Here is a 15,700-nt window from a genome sequence, read left to right as displayed (position 1 = left end):
TGGCGCACACTGGTTATTTTTTGCGCTGTCCAGTGAGGCACACTGGTATAGCAGATGTTTTCATATGGGCCTCCTACAGCACTGTCTTTTTAGCATATTTGCAAAGTTCTTTTCTACTAAATGCCTAAATGACTTTATGTATAGTCTATTGGGTATATATTTTTCCAAGTATTTGAGAAATCGGCGCTTGTTCTCTAAATAATAGTGAAAGGCTTTTGGATAGATATTTCTACTTGCATCACAAAAACTATAATTGTATAAAAAGAAGAAGACAACAGAAAGAGATGAAACAAACTATATTTAATAGCAGCAGTCAAGATTCAATATTTATACTCCCGTGCCTTGTGAAACAAGATATATTAAAAAAGACATATAAATACTATAAGTGTTCATCGCAGGAAGAACTCCCCCTATATTCCGAGAGACGCCTTAAATGAGCTGATTCGATGTCGGATCTCAGTCAAATTGTGCATCTCGCAGAAAGCTATTGCTTCGTTAAAGATGATCTTTTTGCTACGCGGGCTTGCGTATTCTGAGCTCATTCCCTTCTGCTCAAGCATGCTGGCAGCCTTCATAGTAGAGCTCCCAAGAGACACCAGTACGCTTCCTAGGTTTTCTTCGCTCTGTGGCTCCTCCACCTTTTTTCTAGCTAGTATATCAAAGACCATGTCGAGAGGTGCGCCTGCCATGATGTCTGGGTTCTCCTTCAGAACCTCTACACACTGCCCGTATGGCCCTGACAGCGCATCTTCCCACAGTGTCTTCATCAGTACAGGATCATCAATCTCTCCCTTTGTGGATATCTTCAAAGCGAGCACTGAAAACCCGAACATCACGCATATCTCAAATAGCTCTTCAAAGCTCAGAAGCCCGGTGTCCAGCCGCACAAAGGTTTCCTCTACAATTGCCTGTGGCGCAGCTATTCCCGCACCTCCTATGTTGTATGCACACGAGAGAGCGGACAGCACATCGGCCTGTCTCTGCACCATGCACAGCCTTTCCTTTGCACAGATTCCAAGCCGCGGCATATAATTTCTAATATGCCCTACCAACGCAGAGTCATCGCATCCCTTTGACGCAGACTGCATGGTACATGCGATGGATATGTACTCAATTCGCTTTTCCAGGGTAATTGCTGGCTTTGTCCGTTCAGATGACCGCAGAAGATAGCGGGCTGCCGTTGAGTAGTTCTGGTTCTTGAGGTGGTACTTCCAGATAAGATCGCACAGCTCAAGAGATTCTGATGTTCTATCCAGGCGGTCAAGATAGTCCTCCAAATATGGAGACTTTATTTTCAGCAGCACATCCACAGAAAGGCTCTTGTCGACAATCTTTGCAATTGCAGCATTCAGCAGCGCATTGCACATTGCAGGCCTTTCGTCTTTAAGTCCCTCCTGAAGAATCTCCTCTGTGCACTCAATCTTCTTGAAGTACGCAGTGGCCTCTTCTTCTGTAATAGAGCTGAAGCCTGCGCGAATTGCATAAAGAATACCCTTTGAAAACCTTACATTTGAGTACATCTCCACTATCTCTGGAAGATACTTCTTTGCTGCTGTTTTTGTGAAGAACTCCATACTTTTGATAAGATACCACTTCCTGTCCTCGCTGGTTGCTGCTCGCGAGGCCTTCTCTATGGCCTCCTTTCCCTTCAGCAGCAGTGTGTCAGTCAGTGCAAACAGCGTGGAGCACTTCTCGTTTAGCTCCATGGTGATGCTGTCCACAGTTGCCTTCTGGCTCAGGTTGAGGTCCACAAGAGCATTGAGAGTTGCTTTTCTCAGGTCTGTGACCGGCTTGAGGAAGTTTGAGTATGTAAACTCAAGCGCCCCGCCGCTCTTTTTCTTTGCCTCGTCAAAGATGTACAGCGCATCAGACTCCATAAGTATGCTGATGTAGTGGAGCGTCTCTTCTATATTGTCCAGCATGTCCACAACAGTGCCCTCTGCAATGCGAATATTATTGATGTTTACACATTCTCGAATAATAAAGTTTTTCAGCCGCCTTGCCTTCGATATAGCAGCTTCTATTTCATCAATGTATTCACCAGCCTCTAGTCCCATGTCTTCCTTTAGCATGGCGTATATGTCAATGCTCCACACCTTATAAACAATTATTCCTGCGCACATAGCAATTGCATTCTTTTGGAGAGACTCAGACTTCTTAAAAAAGCTGTCAATTGCTGGAGAAGATGCCCCTCCTGCAACCGCATAGAGCGCAGACAGCATTGAAAGCTCAGGCCCGTTCCTCTGCATAAATGCAAACATGCCCTCTGGGTTTGTGCTTGCCCGCTCCATTAGCTCCACCCCATTCATAATATGGTATATGTCTAGCCGATTGTGTGCAAGGAAAGCCACCTCTTCTCCAGAAATACAGCACTCTGCAAGGTTCTTCCACTGGCTGCCTCCCGAAAGAGCTGCGTGTGCATACTCAGCCCCGCCCATAATTGTGCAGCAGTTCTCCGGACTGGAGACATCTGTTTTGTTTCTGGTAATTGCTGTAATAAACACTTCGCTATTGTTCTTTCCAAAGCTCACAAGGCTTTTTCCTATCTGGTAGAAGCTTTCGTTTTTAATCGAGCTGGGTGCAACAAGACGGGATCTTATCCGGGCCCGCGTCATGGGCCTCTTTCCCAGAAGATACCCACTGCAGTCTAAAAAGAGCCTGGTTGCATCTGGAAGAATCAGATACGCCTGGCACTTGGCGTCATCCATCCGCACGAGCTGTATTGTATCTGTGGTGTTCAGCTCTGCAAGGTCTGCGGTTCTTATCTTCTTCAGATGCTTCTCCAGAGTGTACGCCTCCAACGTGTTGTCTTTGTACAGCACAAGCAGCCCTCTATACGTGGGCACAATCTGCTGTATAGCTGCCCTGCGCCCCATTGCATACAAAAATGGCAGAACGTGTGCCATTATCCCATGGGTGTGGGACACAATCTTTGCGGTGTACCCCTTCAGCCAGCTTCTTTCGTTGTAGATGAACTCATATATGTTTCCATCTTTTCCTCCCATGAAAATTCTTCCATTGTCATTCTCGCAGACGCATGTCATTCCAACAGGAAGGTCCACCGATATGTCCATGCTGATGTAGGTAACTGGGTTCTTGCACAGACACATCATGCTAATGCTCTGCTCACTGAATATAAGAATGCAGTACTGCACGTTAGAGGTGAAAACACCCTTTGCCCTTTTTATTGCAAAGATCGCCCGGACCTCCTGCGACTTCATCTCTATCTCGCTAATCATCTGCGTGCTGTAGTTCCATATCACAAGCTTCCCCCGCACAGAGCCCCACGCTGACGACACACCGTCAATCAGCCCTATGCTTCCTCCATCCTGCACAATTTCCTCAAGTTCTTTTGGCAAGCCCAACGACTCCTTTTTATACATAATTGTGTCTGTTGTGTACCCGCTGCTGTGATTTCTCACTGTCTCCTGCGGTGTCTGTACCATACTTGTCAAGTCTCGCACTGCGGTCTGTACCTCACTGTATTTATCCATACAAAAATAAAAATACATGGAAACACTTTACAGTCTGGAGGGCTACGAGTTTAAAGAGCTCTTGGGAGAAGGAATGTATGCAGAGGTGTATCTTGCAAAAAAGGGCACAGAAACATGCGCGATGAAGGTTGTGCACAAGGGAAAGCACAGAAAGAGGGGAACCATGCATGCAAAAAAGGAGATTTCTGCACTGCAGAGGCTTGGAAGTATGCCTGGCATTGCCCATCTGAAGGAGTGGCACGAGACAGAGAGCTTGGTCTTTATTGCTTTATCGTACTTCCGCGGGTACAGCTTAAGCAATCTTCCGTCTGCGCTAAGCGTGCAGGAAATTCTCTACACAGGCCTCTCCATTCTTCAAACTCTTGCGCAGATGCACTCTCTGGGGGTCTACCACCTGGACATTAAGCCCGACAACGTAATAGTGTCTCGGCACGGCGCCCACTTGATTGACTTTGGGTGCTCTATTATTTCGCCTGAGTGCACGATTAGCGGAAGCACGCTTCCATTTGAGGGCACGCCTGCCTACATGGCACCCGAAATGATTAAGAAGAAGTCAAGCTGCATTTTGCTTGCTTCTCTTGACGTATGGGGGTTTGGGTGTCTTCTGTACTACATGGCTGTTGGAAAAGACACCTTTGTATCAACATCCCTGTACTCGCTCTATCCAAAAATACTAAGCTGTAAAATAGACTATACTGGTGTGCCGGACGAGATAGAGGACATATGTAAGCAGATTTTTATAAAGCGCCCTGATGATAGAATCACTGTGGCAGATCTCATTCTCCTCATTATGAAAAAGATAACTGTATAATGAAAGCGCGTTGCACCCTATGCTATACACACCACACCATTGGCTTGTAGTGCACTCATTTTATTTGTTTTACTGTGCTGATCAGTGCATGCAGTGTTAAGTCTAGTATAGAGTAGATTTACAGTGCATGTAATCTTTAGCTTTTTGCATTTAGGTTGACGCATTAGAGAAATGCTTTGTCTGCTATAGTATTTCGCTATAGAAAAGCTGGACCCGGCCGCTGTCCACCAAGAACTTAAATATAATTTATATTTTAGAACCAAAGTATTTAATTCACTGAATCTACTGCATCATGTTTTCTAATAAGCAATTTGCTATCTTTCTGATGGATCTTTCCTTTTGCAGAACTTTCTATAGAATTCTGTAGCGAGTGATTTTTTTAATAATGTTCATTGAGACAGTGCAGACAGAAAGGCTGCAAATTTCTCCAAATGAAAAGGACATACATGCTGCCATTCTGGCCACGCTGCAGAAAAAGGTTCCTGGGAAAACAGTTGATGGAATTGGCATCTGCCTGTTTCCTGTGTGCATACATTCCGTTAGCGATGTAGAAATACATGAGGGAATGCTATACCCACTGGTTGTGTACAAGCTTGTTACGTATAAGGCCCTTGTGGGGGAGGTTCTCACATGCACCGTGGAGAAGCAGGATGCAACAGGCCTTCTTCTATCGCACCCTCTTCTTCCGTCTCTTTTTGTCCCCGCATCGCAGATACCGCCTTCGTCTGAGCTAACTGCTGTGTCTGGGCGCATGGGAAGCACAGTGGATATATGGGGGTGGAAGTACAACGATTGTATATTATATGTCCGCATGGGCGAGGCATGCAAGGTGTCTATTATTAGCACAGAGGGGTCAAGAATATATGCATCAATCAATGGCCCCGGCCTGGGACCCACCTCTTGGTGGTAGCGGGTTCTGCCTAAAAGACTTAGCTCTCAGCTTTGTGTGCTCTTTAATGCAATAGATTTCTTTAACCGCTTTTTTCACATAAACACCCATATAAGCATTAATACGCATGGAATATAAACAAAGCATCCTGCATTAAAGAAATATGGATGCATGCGCTGTTTCCTGCCTGCTTTTTGCGCACTTATTGCCTGTGGCATTGGATACTAATCCATAATATATCCATATAGAATGAAGTATATTAATTCAGAAAACACCAGACATCATAGACTTTTTAGCTCACTATTATGTAGTATGCTGCACTTTACAGTAGCTTAAATTTTCAAATAAATAAAGACTGTGCATATATTCGTAGTACACATATGTTTGAACGGTAGTTTTAAATTAAGTGTTGCATGTTTTCTAAAGAAGTTTATTTAACAGCAGCTTTGCACAATATATTTATTAAAAGCAAGCCCAATTGTTTCTAATCTAGACATAAAAAGACTCTATGCCACAAAAACTATCCTGTTTACACCACCTATAACTAAAGTTTTAAGTTTTGTTCAACTATAAATAAAATTAAATAGGCCAGTATAACTCTGTTAAAAGCTATGTGCCTTGATATAATTATGAGGTAAACTGTTTTTGAGCATGTTTGAGTCCATATGTTGTGATGTTTTAATCTCTCCAACATCTATCACACAGTAAGTTCAATTGCACATGTCAAGATTTTTGAATTTCTTTTTCTGAATCGAAGTTTCTGGGTTTATGTACTATTTACTGGCCTGCATGTGTAGCACTTAAAAATTTGGGTACTTTAGGACTTTTTCTGTTTTTTAGTGGTTTTCAGTAAAATAAAGCGTACTTTCACTAAGATATCTGAAATGAAGGCATTAAAATCAAAAAAAAGCAAAAGCACATGAAAATCTAAGAAATGCATTTTTTAAATAGGCTATGAAGGAGATGATCTCAGAATTGGAGCTTAGTCTATATCTACGTGACATAGAGAGAGAAAACGAATTAGATATTTGTATTGCTAGGAGAGTCTTCAAAATAGAAAGAAATAGCTAGAGACAAGTGCAGACCCAAACAGCACGTAGCATCAAAAGACCAGAGGGTAAAGTATTTATACGCTTATTCTACTGGTTTTATATATTTTGAGGGAACACAGCTCTTTCTCTGTACGAGAAATGTGGTTGAATATTGAGCATTACCTTCTAGTTTTTGAGTTTTAGTCAACACGCAGCAAGAAATCGTGCTTGTTTGCCTGTTATTAATTTATTAATTCAAGTTTATTAATACTTCGTGCCATATTCGGGTTATACCTATAGTAATTTTAATTATGAATATATACTACTAAAATAATTGCTAGAGGCTTATGGTTAATGCAAAAGGCTTTTCATTAACAGGAGTTTATTAAAATTAACATAAATATGTGCCTTAGCAAGCCTGCATTTTATTACTTTGGCTGTCTATCTATACGTGCCACTGTTCTATGACTGCCACATGCGCAACACCGCCCATGCATATACATCCAAAAGAGCTAAAAATGCGCGCTTCCTCACCGAAAAAGACATGCCAGACACTATAGAATAGCATCTGCCTCAGCTGCTGCACACTCTACTTTTCTAAATATGTTGTTTTTTAAGTTGCGAACAAAGAGGCTTCCGGTTATGCATGCTTCTTTGTCAATGTATATAAGCCCTGTGGTCCGCCCCTTTGCAAATGAAAAGGACGACCTTCCTACTTCTCCAATAACTTCTTCACTCCCCTGCATAATAAAGTCATCTGCTGCATCGCTTTGCACCACAGGTGACTTAGCTGAAAAGCTTCCTTTCTTCGCAGTAAATAAGTACATTTTTTGTGAGCCCAACTCCTTCTCGTAAAGAGGCCTGAATATCACATCTTTCTTTCCCTTGGGCTTTCGACTCTGTCGCTCTTCCTCTAAAGAACTGAGATGTGCTAAAAAAGCCTTTCCTGTTGCAGTCTGTGGAATGTCATACGGATATACTACTTTTTCTGTCTCTGTTGCAATTCTTCTAAGCTCAAGGATGCTGCAAGGTACAATTCCAGAGACAACAGCTTTCTGCAGTAAAGCCATGCAGTGCTTCCGCGCTACAAGAACATATGACTTGTTCTCTATACGCATGCATACGTATGACAGACTGTCTGTGCAGAGAAGATCCTCAACCTTTACACAGTTAAAAAACTCACTATTGGCAAAAAGAGTTTGCTTTCCAAATACTTCAAAGATCGACAGGCCTTCTATTTCAGTAAAAGATCTGACACTATCCTCTACCCACTCCTGCGACTCGCTAATCACAATGCTCTTTCCTTGCATAGAAGCTCCTGCGCCTTTAGTCTCTGCATTGCTTGAAAGAGCTGTAGCCGACCATACAATGCCTCGATTGTAGTCTGCGTCAAATGCGCAGCAAGTTGAAAGAGAAGTCTCTCCTGTAAACACCCTGTTGTAGGATATGTCGCAAAGCACCCCTCTGGTTTTATACGCCTTCGCAATAAACCCCTCGCTTTTCGAGTGCCGCTTAAAGGGAACAAACATGCTGCCTCTTTTGTACATCTCAAAACGCTTTGCGTACCACGTGTGCGCCTTCAAAAGAGTCTTTTGGTCCTTCACAGACTGCTTGATCTGCCGCCTTTTGGATCTGGCTCGCCGTCTGCACTCCTTTGGAAGCCTTCTCTCATCAAAAGATGCAGTCCGTCTTCTTTTATGGAACGGAATGATCTGAAACAGCATCTTGTTCTTTTTTGTAGCACATATGCTTTTCTCGATCTCTTTTATTTCTGATGCACGGGCATTTGCGTACTCTATAGAATATATCTCAGAAGCCATTGGGAAAGAAAATTATTTTGCACACAAGAAAGCCCATAAATATTTAACTGCATTTTCTTTCTACGCAATACCGTCTTGCATTCTAAGACTAGTCAAAGAACAGGACCTCTGTGGCTATGGTGACCGTTGTAATGACGCCAAGTGCCTCCAGAGACAAAATAACGAGACCCTGCTTGTCTATGTTAAAGGCTGCTGAGCTGTATGCGCATTTTGGAAGCCTGTCTAAGTGATACTTGAGCAATGTAAAAGAGCACGCGGCGCTGACAGGAGTGTCTAGATTTGTATACAGAATGACGTTATTCTCAGAAATAGCGCGGATTTCCATCTTGTTCTCGCTCACATGCACTTCTAGCTCATTTCCTCCAATTCTCCGGATAAGAGAAAGACCCGTGTATGGCAGCGAGAACATGACTGTGCCTAGGTTATACTCCACTTCAACCCACTCAAAATCGAGAGTGTACAGATGCTTTTCTAGAAAAACTCCTTCGCCAGACCATGTCATTTTCAGAAGACTTCCTTTTCTCAGTATAGCCAGGCGCTCCATGCCATTCAGAAGAAATTTTGTGTACGGTATAGTTGTGCCCACGACCTCTTCCACAACATATGGCTCCAGGAGAATTCTGTCTACGTAGTGGTCAATAACCATGCTCTTTGGTTTGTCTACAGCCTGCACATAAAGCCCCGAGTCTTTTAGCATAATGGACATCTGCTCAAACTTTCCTGCTATTCCTTTGTCGATCATGGAGCATGTCTTTCTGTCCAATGAAATATCCATTCCAGCAAAAGGATTTTAAAACAGCAATTCTATAAAGATTTGATTTCGCTGCGCCTTAGAATATCCACATGCGAATTCTAAGTCTGGAAAAAACACACACGTATTATTTGTGCACTTCTGCACGACTAAATAGCACATAATTTCCTTTACTGTTTCTTCAGCATAGGTCAAATATGGAAATAGATATGCGCTGAAGGACCAGAAATAAGTATGGAAATCACTACCCGTTGAAGGAGTACCGCATGATATAAATATAGAAGACATTTAAAAAAGATTGCTGCTGTACTACAGTGATGTGTAGGAGAGAATTCTTTTATCTATGCCACTTTACTAAAGAAAAAGGAATTCCTTCCTTTTTTAGAAATATCTGCAAATAAACAAGAGCGCGCATGTTCGCCTGGCTCTTTAAAGAAATAAAATTATTGTATATGCAAATAACTAGTTTATTGCTTCTTTGGTGTGTACGCTCCTATGCAGGATATGATATTTCTATACCCAAAGACTGCATTAATAATGGGAGTTGATTTTGTGTAGTATGTTGCAACTAAATCGCCTTTGTATTTATCCCACAAGCGCACCGTGTTGTCGCTTGAGGACGAGACAATAAGCGACGAGAAGTATGAAAAGCTCACTGAGTATATAAACCCTTCGTGCCCAGAGTACTTGAAGATCTTCTTCCCTGTTGCAATATCCCAGAGAATAACTGTCTTGTCCTTTCCGCCAGACAAAAGATGCTTTCCGCATGCAGAGACATCTAGGCAGGTCACTGCGTCTTTATGGTCAACAAAAAGACGAACCAGCTCTCCATCCTGCAGATCATGCATTCGGATCTTAAAATCGCAGCTGCCTGTGAAAAGATAGTTTGAGTTCGGATGGAACTTCACACACATCACATCGCTAAGCGAAGAGGCAAACAGACGGACTGGCTTTGCGCTTTCCACGCTCCAAACACAAGCGGTCCGGTCGCTGGAGCCCGATGCAAAGTAGTAGTCGTTTGACGCAATGTCGATGCACCATACAGGGAAGAAGTGCCCCTGATACACAGCGATTTCAGAGTATGTGTCCAAAGACCACATACGAATTGTGCTGTCCTGCGAGGCAGAAAGCAAAAACCGCTTGCTTGCAAAGAACTTCACAGCATAGACAGGGCCCGAATGCCCAACAAGCCGCACCACCTTCCCCACATCATCCCGCGCATCGTCAGCCTTTCCGGTTCGCATCTCGGGCGCCTTGAGATAGATACTCTGCTTCAGCTTTAGAAGATTTTCGTCTGTCAGCGAGTGTATTTCAATATACGAGTCTGTGTATCCAAGAGCAACCAACTTTAGGTCTGGCGAGTAGTCTGAGCAGCAAAGGGTTTCAAATGTGTTATGTACAGTATAGCAGCAAATACTTGGCATCTGGTGCTTTCCTACATTCATTCGCTTTGCAAGATCTCTCAGCTTGTCTATTTCCGATGAAATGTGAGAAGCAGAAGGGCTGGGGAGAGGAATTCTTTCATAGTTGGGCGGGATGTTCTCCATTTTCTTTTTCTTCAGAATCCCCAAGAACTGGTCAAGATACTCATACTTGTACTGCTCCTCAGTCAAAACAAGCTCCTCCACCTTTGGCGAAATGTAGTGCACTCCACTTGTAATGGGCTTTTTGTTGAAGTCAAAGTCTGCAACTCCCACAAGACCAATGTCCATAATGTCCTCGCTCATCTTTCCTGTGAACACCTTTATGTTAAGATACTGGTTTACAATCTTTCCTATCTTTAGCATTCCATTAAGCTCCAGGAAGTCAATCAAAAGGTCAAAGGCATACTTTCCCATTGTCAGATGGTACTTGTTTGAAATAAAGGCCATTGCAAACTGGTTTTCTTTGAGGTTAGAGATATCCCGCACCATCTCAATCTGGCGAATCTCGCTTGCATGCACTTCTAGAAAGTCTTCTTTATACTGGTTCATAAGTGTAAGCGCCTCATTTTCCCTTCGCATGGATATCATATCTAAGTACAGGTGGATGAAAACAGGGAACAAAAGGTTGTTCAGGTCATTTTTAAAGGAGTCCAGAGAGTCGTCCACCCACTGGCGCAGCTTGGCGTACCCAGAGTCAGTTGGCCCGGCTGGATCAACGAGCGTAACATTTCTAATTGACAGACGGGAGCTTATTTCCCGGTCCCCCACATACTCGTTCAAAGGAAGAACAGTGCGCCCAGGGCCCATATCCTGGCTTCGCTTATACCCTCTTTTGTCAAGCATGCTCTTTTCGTTTCTGTTGTCTCTGTCCATCTCTAAAAATAATTAAAATGCGGAAGAAATAGTAACCCTGTCAGACGCCACAGCCGCTTGGGTTACTATGTACTTGTGGCTTCTTAGCTCAATGGTAGAGCGCACCCCTAGTAAGGGTGAGGCTACGGGTTCGATTCCCGTAGAAGCCTATTTAATTGATTTTTTTTTATTTTCTTGGTTTGAAGTTTGACAGCTTTTAGTTTTATATTTTGATTCAAATTTTTATAAATATAGCTTTGGATAGCCAAAATATAAAATGGAAGTAAAAGTTATAGAGACATTGACTATTCTAGAAGAAATTCTAAAAACTCTATATAATCGAAACATTCAAGCAACTCAAAATGCTATAGAGATAGATATAGAAACTTTTAGAAGAACTTCAGAGTATTTATGCTTTGAGGAAACTTTATACTTTCTATTCCCATACAATTTAGGAATGTATATTCCAGATATACTAGTGCCTGTAAATTTGAAATATAGTCAATCTAATACAGAACTATTAGCGAAAAATCTTCTAAATAATGGAATGGTACTGGCCTGAAACACAACTATAGCTTAAATATTAGGATCTATATATGAAAAATAGCACAATTTTGAAGTAAAATTGTCATAGAATAAAAGTAACAATCCAGCAATGGTATACTTTTAAATATTGGGCTACTACTAGCTGGTTTCTTTTAATTATGTCTAAGAATTTAAGACAAATAAAAAACTTATCATAATGGCACTGCAAAAGCAATTATGGTGTTAGTTTAATATAAAGCTTAAAAAATATCATATATATCTAATAAATAGTGTGATTTTTCTTTATCTTAAGGGCATGAAGCCTTTTTCTCTAAGTCAGCAATGTCAATAGGTCCTGGTCTTTTACTTTGTATTGTTTTATCTCTAGTCTAACCCACTTCATTTAGCTCTGTTTACCTATACTGAATTAAATTAATTATTCATCTTTCTCTAGGGGTTGTATTGTGCTTGTTAATGAATATATATTTTTATTGCAAAGTATAGTATGTTTGTTAGTAGCCTGTATTCCTATAAATTAATTACTAGCTTTCTATAAATATGCAATAAAAATAGATTATATCCAAGTTTAGTATGACTAAGTCTAATATTTTAGAAAGAGAAATTAAGCTAGAACATTTATTAAACTCTGAGGAGAGCCTTAGTGGCTGCACTAGATAGCAAGAATTGGCTCTCATACGACTCTTGTCTCCAGCAAGGCTGCACTCTTAATACTTTGGATAGGATAATTGCAGTAAAACCATGCAACTATTGCATTTAGAATGCTCTCTTCCGCTGGGAACTTAATGCACAGAAAAACTCAACTGTTCTTAATTGGACTCTTCTGTGAAAAGTTGTGTGGTTAAAATACCATCCAATTTAACTAGAAATTACGGCCTTGTAAGTTGTTTTTTTTCTAGAGACAGCTATTTTTCAATAATACTACCATACTTTTCCAAGCATTTAATTATTTTAGCTGTGTCTATTTTCTTGAACGACAGCATATTAAATAGAGTATTTAGGCATTTTCTGTTACTGTGTCCATAAACCCGAGCATATAATTCAACTACATTTGCAATATCCAAATCTGCATTGAGGTCTATCAAATGCTTAAGTAAAAACACTACAAAACTGAGCGCACAATCATCTGTATACTTGTCACAGCAATCTATCATGCGTTTGTTCATCTCCCATTCATTATAAAAACTATTTTCCAAATCTTTGGCTTCTTTTGCTATGCAGACAATTAAATACATCATCTGTTTTATATTAAGCCCTGGCTTACTGAGTATTAGGCTCTTTAAATCTTGCGAGTCATATTTGTATTTTTCATCCATCCCATTCTTAAATATATCACTTATCATAGATGAAGGTATACCATATTCAGTGCAATTGGCATATTGCCATGGCTGGATTGTCTTATTTTCCAGTCTTATAGCATGATTGTTTACTTCTTCTATATAGAACTTATCAATCACCACATCGTCTGGAGTGTATAACTCCAAAGTTTCTGCGTATTTAGAAAGCGCATACAGACTATAGCTGTTTTTTGGCATTGTGCATATTTCTTTCTTTAAATTACTAATAATTGAATTGTTTGATTTTACAGCATAGCTGCCAATTTCTAAATGAGCTTTTTCTGGTGCAGCAAAATGAATAATTATTGGCCGTGCACTATTTTCTGTTGCATAGTAAATCTCTATGCTTCCAGTCAAATCGTTTCCAGCACCTATATTCTTAATAGCACAATTTATAAAATTCACACATATTCTTCTTTCTTTCTTATCTTTAGAAGGTATAGAAGGCATCTTGCACCATTCTGGAAATGTTATATCGCATAAGAACCCTCCACATATGCAAGAAAATACATATGCTGCATAGTTTGCAATTTCGTTTGCAAGGGGATTTATCAGATGAGCATTATTAATTAATGTTATATTTTTCTTCCTATCTTTATATACCTGTATGACATGCTTATAGTTAGAATAATGTATTCCTGTAACTTTTATCATTATTATGAGAATATTAAAGATGTCGGGTTTAATCATACACCTATTGTTTTCTAGGATTATATAACTTATGTCTTCATCATTTTTCACTACATTCTGGACTATTTCACTCCACCTACTCCAAACTTCTTGTGGTATTTCCTGCCCTACCCGAATAACAGGCATATCCTTGCTTGGTGCGCTGCTCGTGGCTGAATTTCTGTTCACTTTAGATAAATTTCTAGAAGTACCTATGCTTTTAGATGGCATGCCAAACAGACTCTTTACTTCTTCCTTCGCGCCCAGAATTTGATTAACATTGTATGTATTCGTTTCTGGGTCGTATACAAAGCAGCATAATAGAGTAAGTAACACAGATTCTATATCACTTGAAATTACTTTTGTTTCCAAATATGTATTTCCTTGGATATTCAGATTAACTATTTCTTTGTTAGGTAGATGACTATTATCCGCGAAGGGATACAGCTGGACTTCTTTCTTAGCTTCAACCATATCTTCAAGTTTTTTTACTTTTTCCCACCACACAAGTTCCTCTGACTGCACATCTTTAGATGTAAAGGATTTGTCAAAGAAATCCCCTGCAATATAGCTATAGTTATATACTGGATACAAATCTATGCAAGACTTTAATTTTTTGTCTATCTCACCATAGAGTTTAATTGCCTCTTCTTTAGTTTCCAGATAGTAGTATATATATGATTGTATAAGCCAAGCGGGTGTTTTAGTAAACTCGTTCTCCCAATAATTTTCTTTTTTACCTGACTCTGGCAGCAATATACTCTTTCTCTTCCTCTTCTTAAGTTCTGGATTGATAATTTGTGCATTAATAAAATACTTAATAGTCTGCAGTAGTCTACTGTTAACTTTTTTTATATTTGCTTCTTCACCTTTATCAGGGTTTCTTCTACCCTTCCATTCCGCACTAGCAATGTCTATGGGAATATTGAAAGATTGCTCTGGTTTTTGTTCGTTAGTGTACACAAGTTTTGGGCAAGCGCTTTCCTCATTCTCAATTATCAGCGGCACAGGCACACCCTCTGCCCGAATAAGAAGTATTGCAAGAATTCTATGTGCATATTCCTCTACATGTTTGCTTTTGAGGAAAGAAGTAAAAGAGTCTTTGCAGCCTTCTTTCGGATAGATGCTTACTTCTCCAGATGGAGAAGGGAACATGTTAATCAGTGCATTGTAGTGGTCCACAGTTTCCTTTGGCATCTTATTTCCCTCTGAATCCTCTTCTTTGACTCTGTCGTTTGTTCGGTCTATTTCCTGTAGAATATTTTCTTCCTTTGGCATAGCAGCCTGTTCATTTATGTATTGAGGATTAAATCGCACACTATGAAGAATGTCTATCTTCCTATATAAATCCAGCAGAATTGGGCTAAAATACCGATTCATTTTGGACATACTAGCATCTTTTGTTTTACTTAATACTTCTTCTAGCACTTCTTCCATATCTTTTCTGTTCAATAATCCAAAGACATTCTGTATAGATAAAAGCATGCACATAAGAAGCACTTTTGCTAGTAGCCGCATGGACATGCTTTTAGTACTTCTGTTTGCTTGTTCTTTGTTCTTTCTTTCGTATAAACATTCCTGTGTGTTTCTTTTTATCCGCATGTTCATATCTCAATACTGAAATCTTTAGACATTTTTGTACTTAAGCATTTAAAATGGAATAATTGATCGATAATGATTCATAGCATAAACACATTGAGTGTTGACAGATCATTTTATTTCCATAATACTTTTTTAGTAAATTCTACAAAAGAGAGGTTGGGATATATTAAGCGCATTTCTGCAACAAAGTATAATAAAATTTAATTATTCTTATATATGTATATATTCACGCAGGTGCTTGTCATTATCTCTACCTTTGGAGCACAAATTCCTTTTCTCAAGTCGGCAATATGCCACAGAATCCTCTAGCTATTTATCTCTTAGCTCCTTTATGAGCTAACTGCACTTGCTGGCTAATATATTTGCTATACACTATGATGTGTCTCTATAGTTCACTTAATAGACCCTCTATTGGTCTATCAGTGTATATACCTATTAATACATCCATACTCTTTATTTCTCTACCTATTCTTTTAT

At 40.2% G+C, this 15,700-nt stretch overlaps 8 protein-coding genes and 1 non-coding gene across 9 annotated transcripts; 4 read left to right on the top strand and 5 right to left on the bottom strand.

Annotated features, from left to right (window-relative positions):
* Positions 1-410: 410 nt before the first annotated feature.
* On the bottom strand, positions 411-3,494 carry NESG_00164 (uncharacterized protein; the record flags this gene model as incomplete). The annotated part of the gene is made up of 1 exon (XM_053047819.1): positions 411-3,494. One exon carries the CDS (start codon positions 3,492-3,494, stop codon positions 411-413), a length of 3,084 nt encoding a protein of 1,027 aa, XP_052905644.1.
* A 16-nt stretch (positions 3,495-3,510) lies between these two features.
* NESG_00163 (uncharacterized protein) lies at positions 3,511-4,305 on the top strand (the record flags this gene model as incomplete). Its single annotated transcript, XM_053047818.1, has 1 exon — positions 3,511-4,305. The coding sequence occupies one exon, from the start codon at positions 3,511-3,513 to the stop codon at positions 4,303-4,305; it is 795 nt and encodes a 264-aa protein (XP_052905643.1).
* A 385-nt stretch (positions 4,306-4,690) lies between these two features.
* On the top strand, positions 4,691-5,215 carry NESG_00162 (uncharacterized protein; the record flags this gene model as incomplete). Its single annotated transcript, XM_053047817.1, has 1 exon — positions 4,691-5,215. One exon carries the CDS (start codon positions 4,691-4,693, stop codon positions 5,213-5,215), a length of 525 nt encoding a protein of 174 aa, XP_052905642.1.
* Positions 5,216-6,779: 1,564 nt separating this feature from the next.
* Positions 6,780-8,045, bottom strand: NESG_00161 (uncharacterized protein; the record flags this gene model as incomplete). Its single annotated transcript, XM_053047816.1, has 1 exon — positions 6,780-8,045. The coding sequence occupies one exon, from the start codon at positions 8,043-8,045 to the stop codon at positions 6,780-6,782; it is 1,266 nt and encodes a 421-aa protein (XP_052905641.1).
* Positions 8,046-8,133: 88 nt separating this feature from the next.
* On the bottom strand, positions 8,134-8,820 carry NESG_00160 (uncharacterized protein; the record flags this gene model as incomplete). The annotated part of the gene is made up of 1 exon (XM_053047815.1): positions 8,134-8,820. The coding sequence occupies one exon, from the start codon at positions 8,818-8,820 to the stop codon at positions 8,134-8,136; it is 687 nt and encodes a 228-aa protein (XP_052905640.1).
* Positions 8,821-9,263: 443 nt separating this feature from the next.
* On the bottom strand, positions 9,264-11,093 carry NESG_00159 (uncharacterized protein; the record flags this gene model as incomplete). Its single annotated transcript, XM_053047814.1, has 1 exon — positions 9,264-11,093. One exon carries the CDS (start codon positions 11,091-11,093, stop codon positions 9,264-9,266), a length of 1,830 nt encoding a protein of 609 aa, XP_052905639.1.
* A 77-nt stretch (positions 11,094-11,170) lies between these two features.
* Positions 11,171-11,242, top strand: NESG_00158. The gene has a single exon. It is a non-coding gene; the product is annotated as a tRNA-Thr (tRNA).
* Positions 11,243-11,349: 107 nt separating this feature from the next.
* On the top strand, positions 11,350-11,634 carry NESG_00157 (uncharacterized protein; the record flags this gene model as incomplete). The annotated part of the gene is made up of 1 exon (XM_053047813.1): positions 11,350-11,634. The coding sequence occupies one exon, from the start codon at positions 11,350-11,352 to the stop codon at positions 11,632-11,634; it is 285 nt and encodes a 94-aa protein (XP_052905638.1).
* An 886-nt stretch (positions 11,635-12,520) lies between these two features.
* NESG_00156 (uncharacterized protein) lies at positions 12,521-15,229 on the bottom strand (the record flags this gene model as incomplete). The annotated part of the gene is made up of 1 exon (XM_053047812.1): positions 12,521-15,229. One exon carries the CDS (start codon positions 15,227-15,229, stop codon positions 12,521-12,523), a length of 2,709 nt encoding a protein of 902 aa, XP_052905637.1.
* Between the last annotated feature and the right edge of the window lie 471 nt (positions 15,230-15,700).

This window comes from Nematocida ausubeli (genome assembly GCF_000738915.1).
Source record: "Nematocida ausubeli strain ERTm6 chromosome Unknown supercont2.1, whole genome shotgun sequence".
NCBI lineage: Eukaryota > Fungi > Microsporidia > Nematocida > Nematocida ausubeli.
This window is presented reverse-complemented; position numbering and strand designations above follow the sequence as displayed.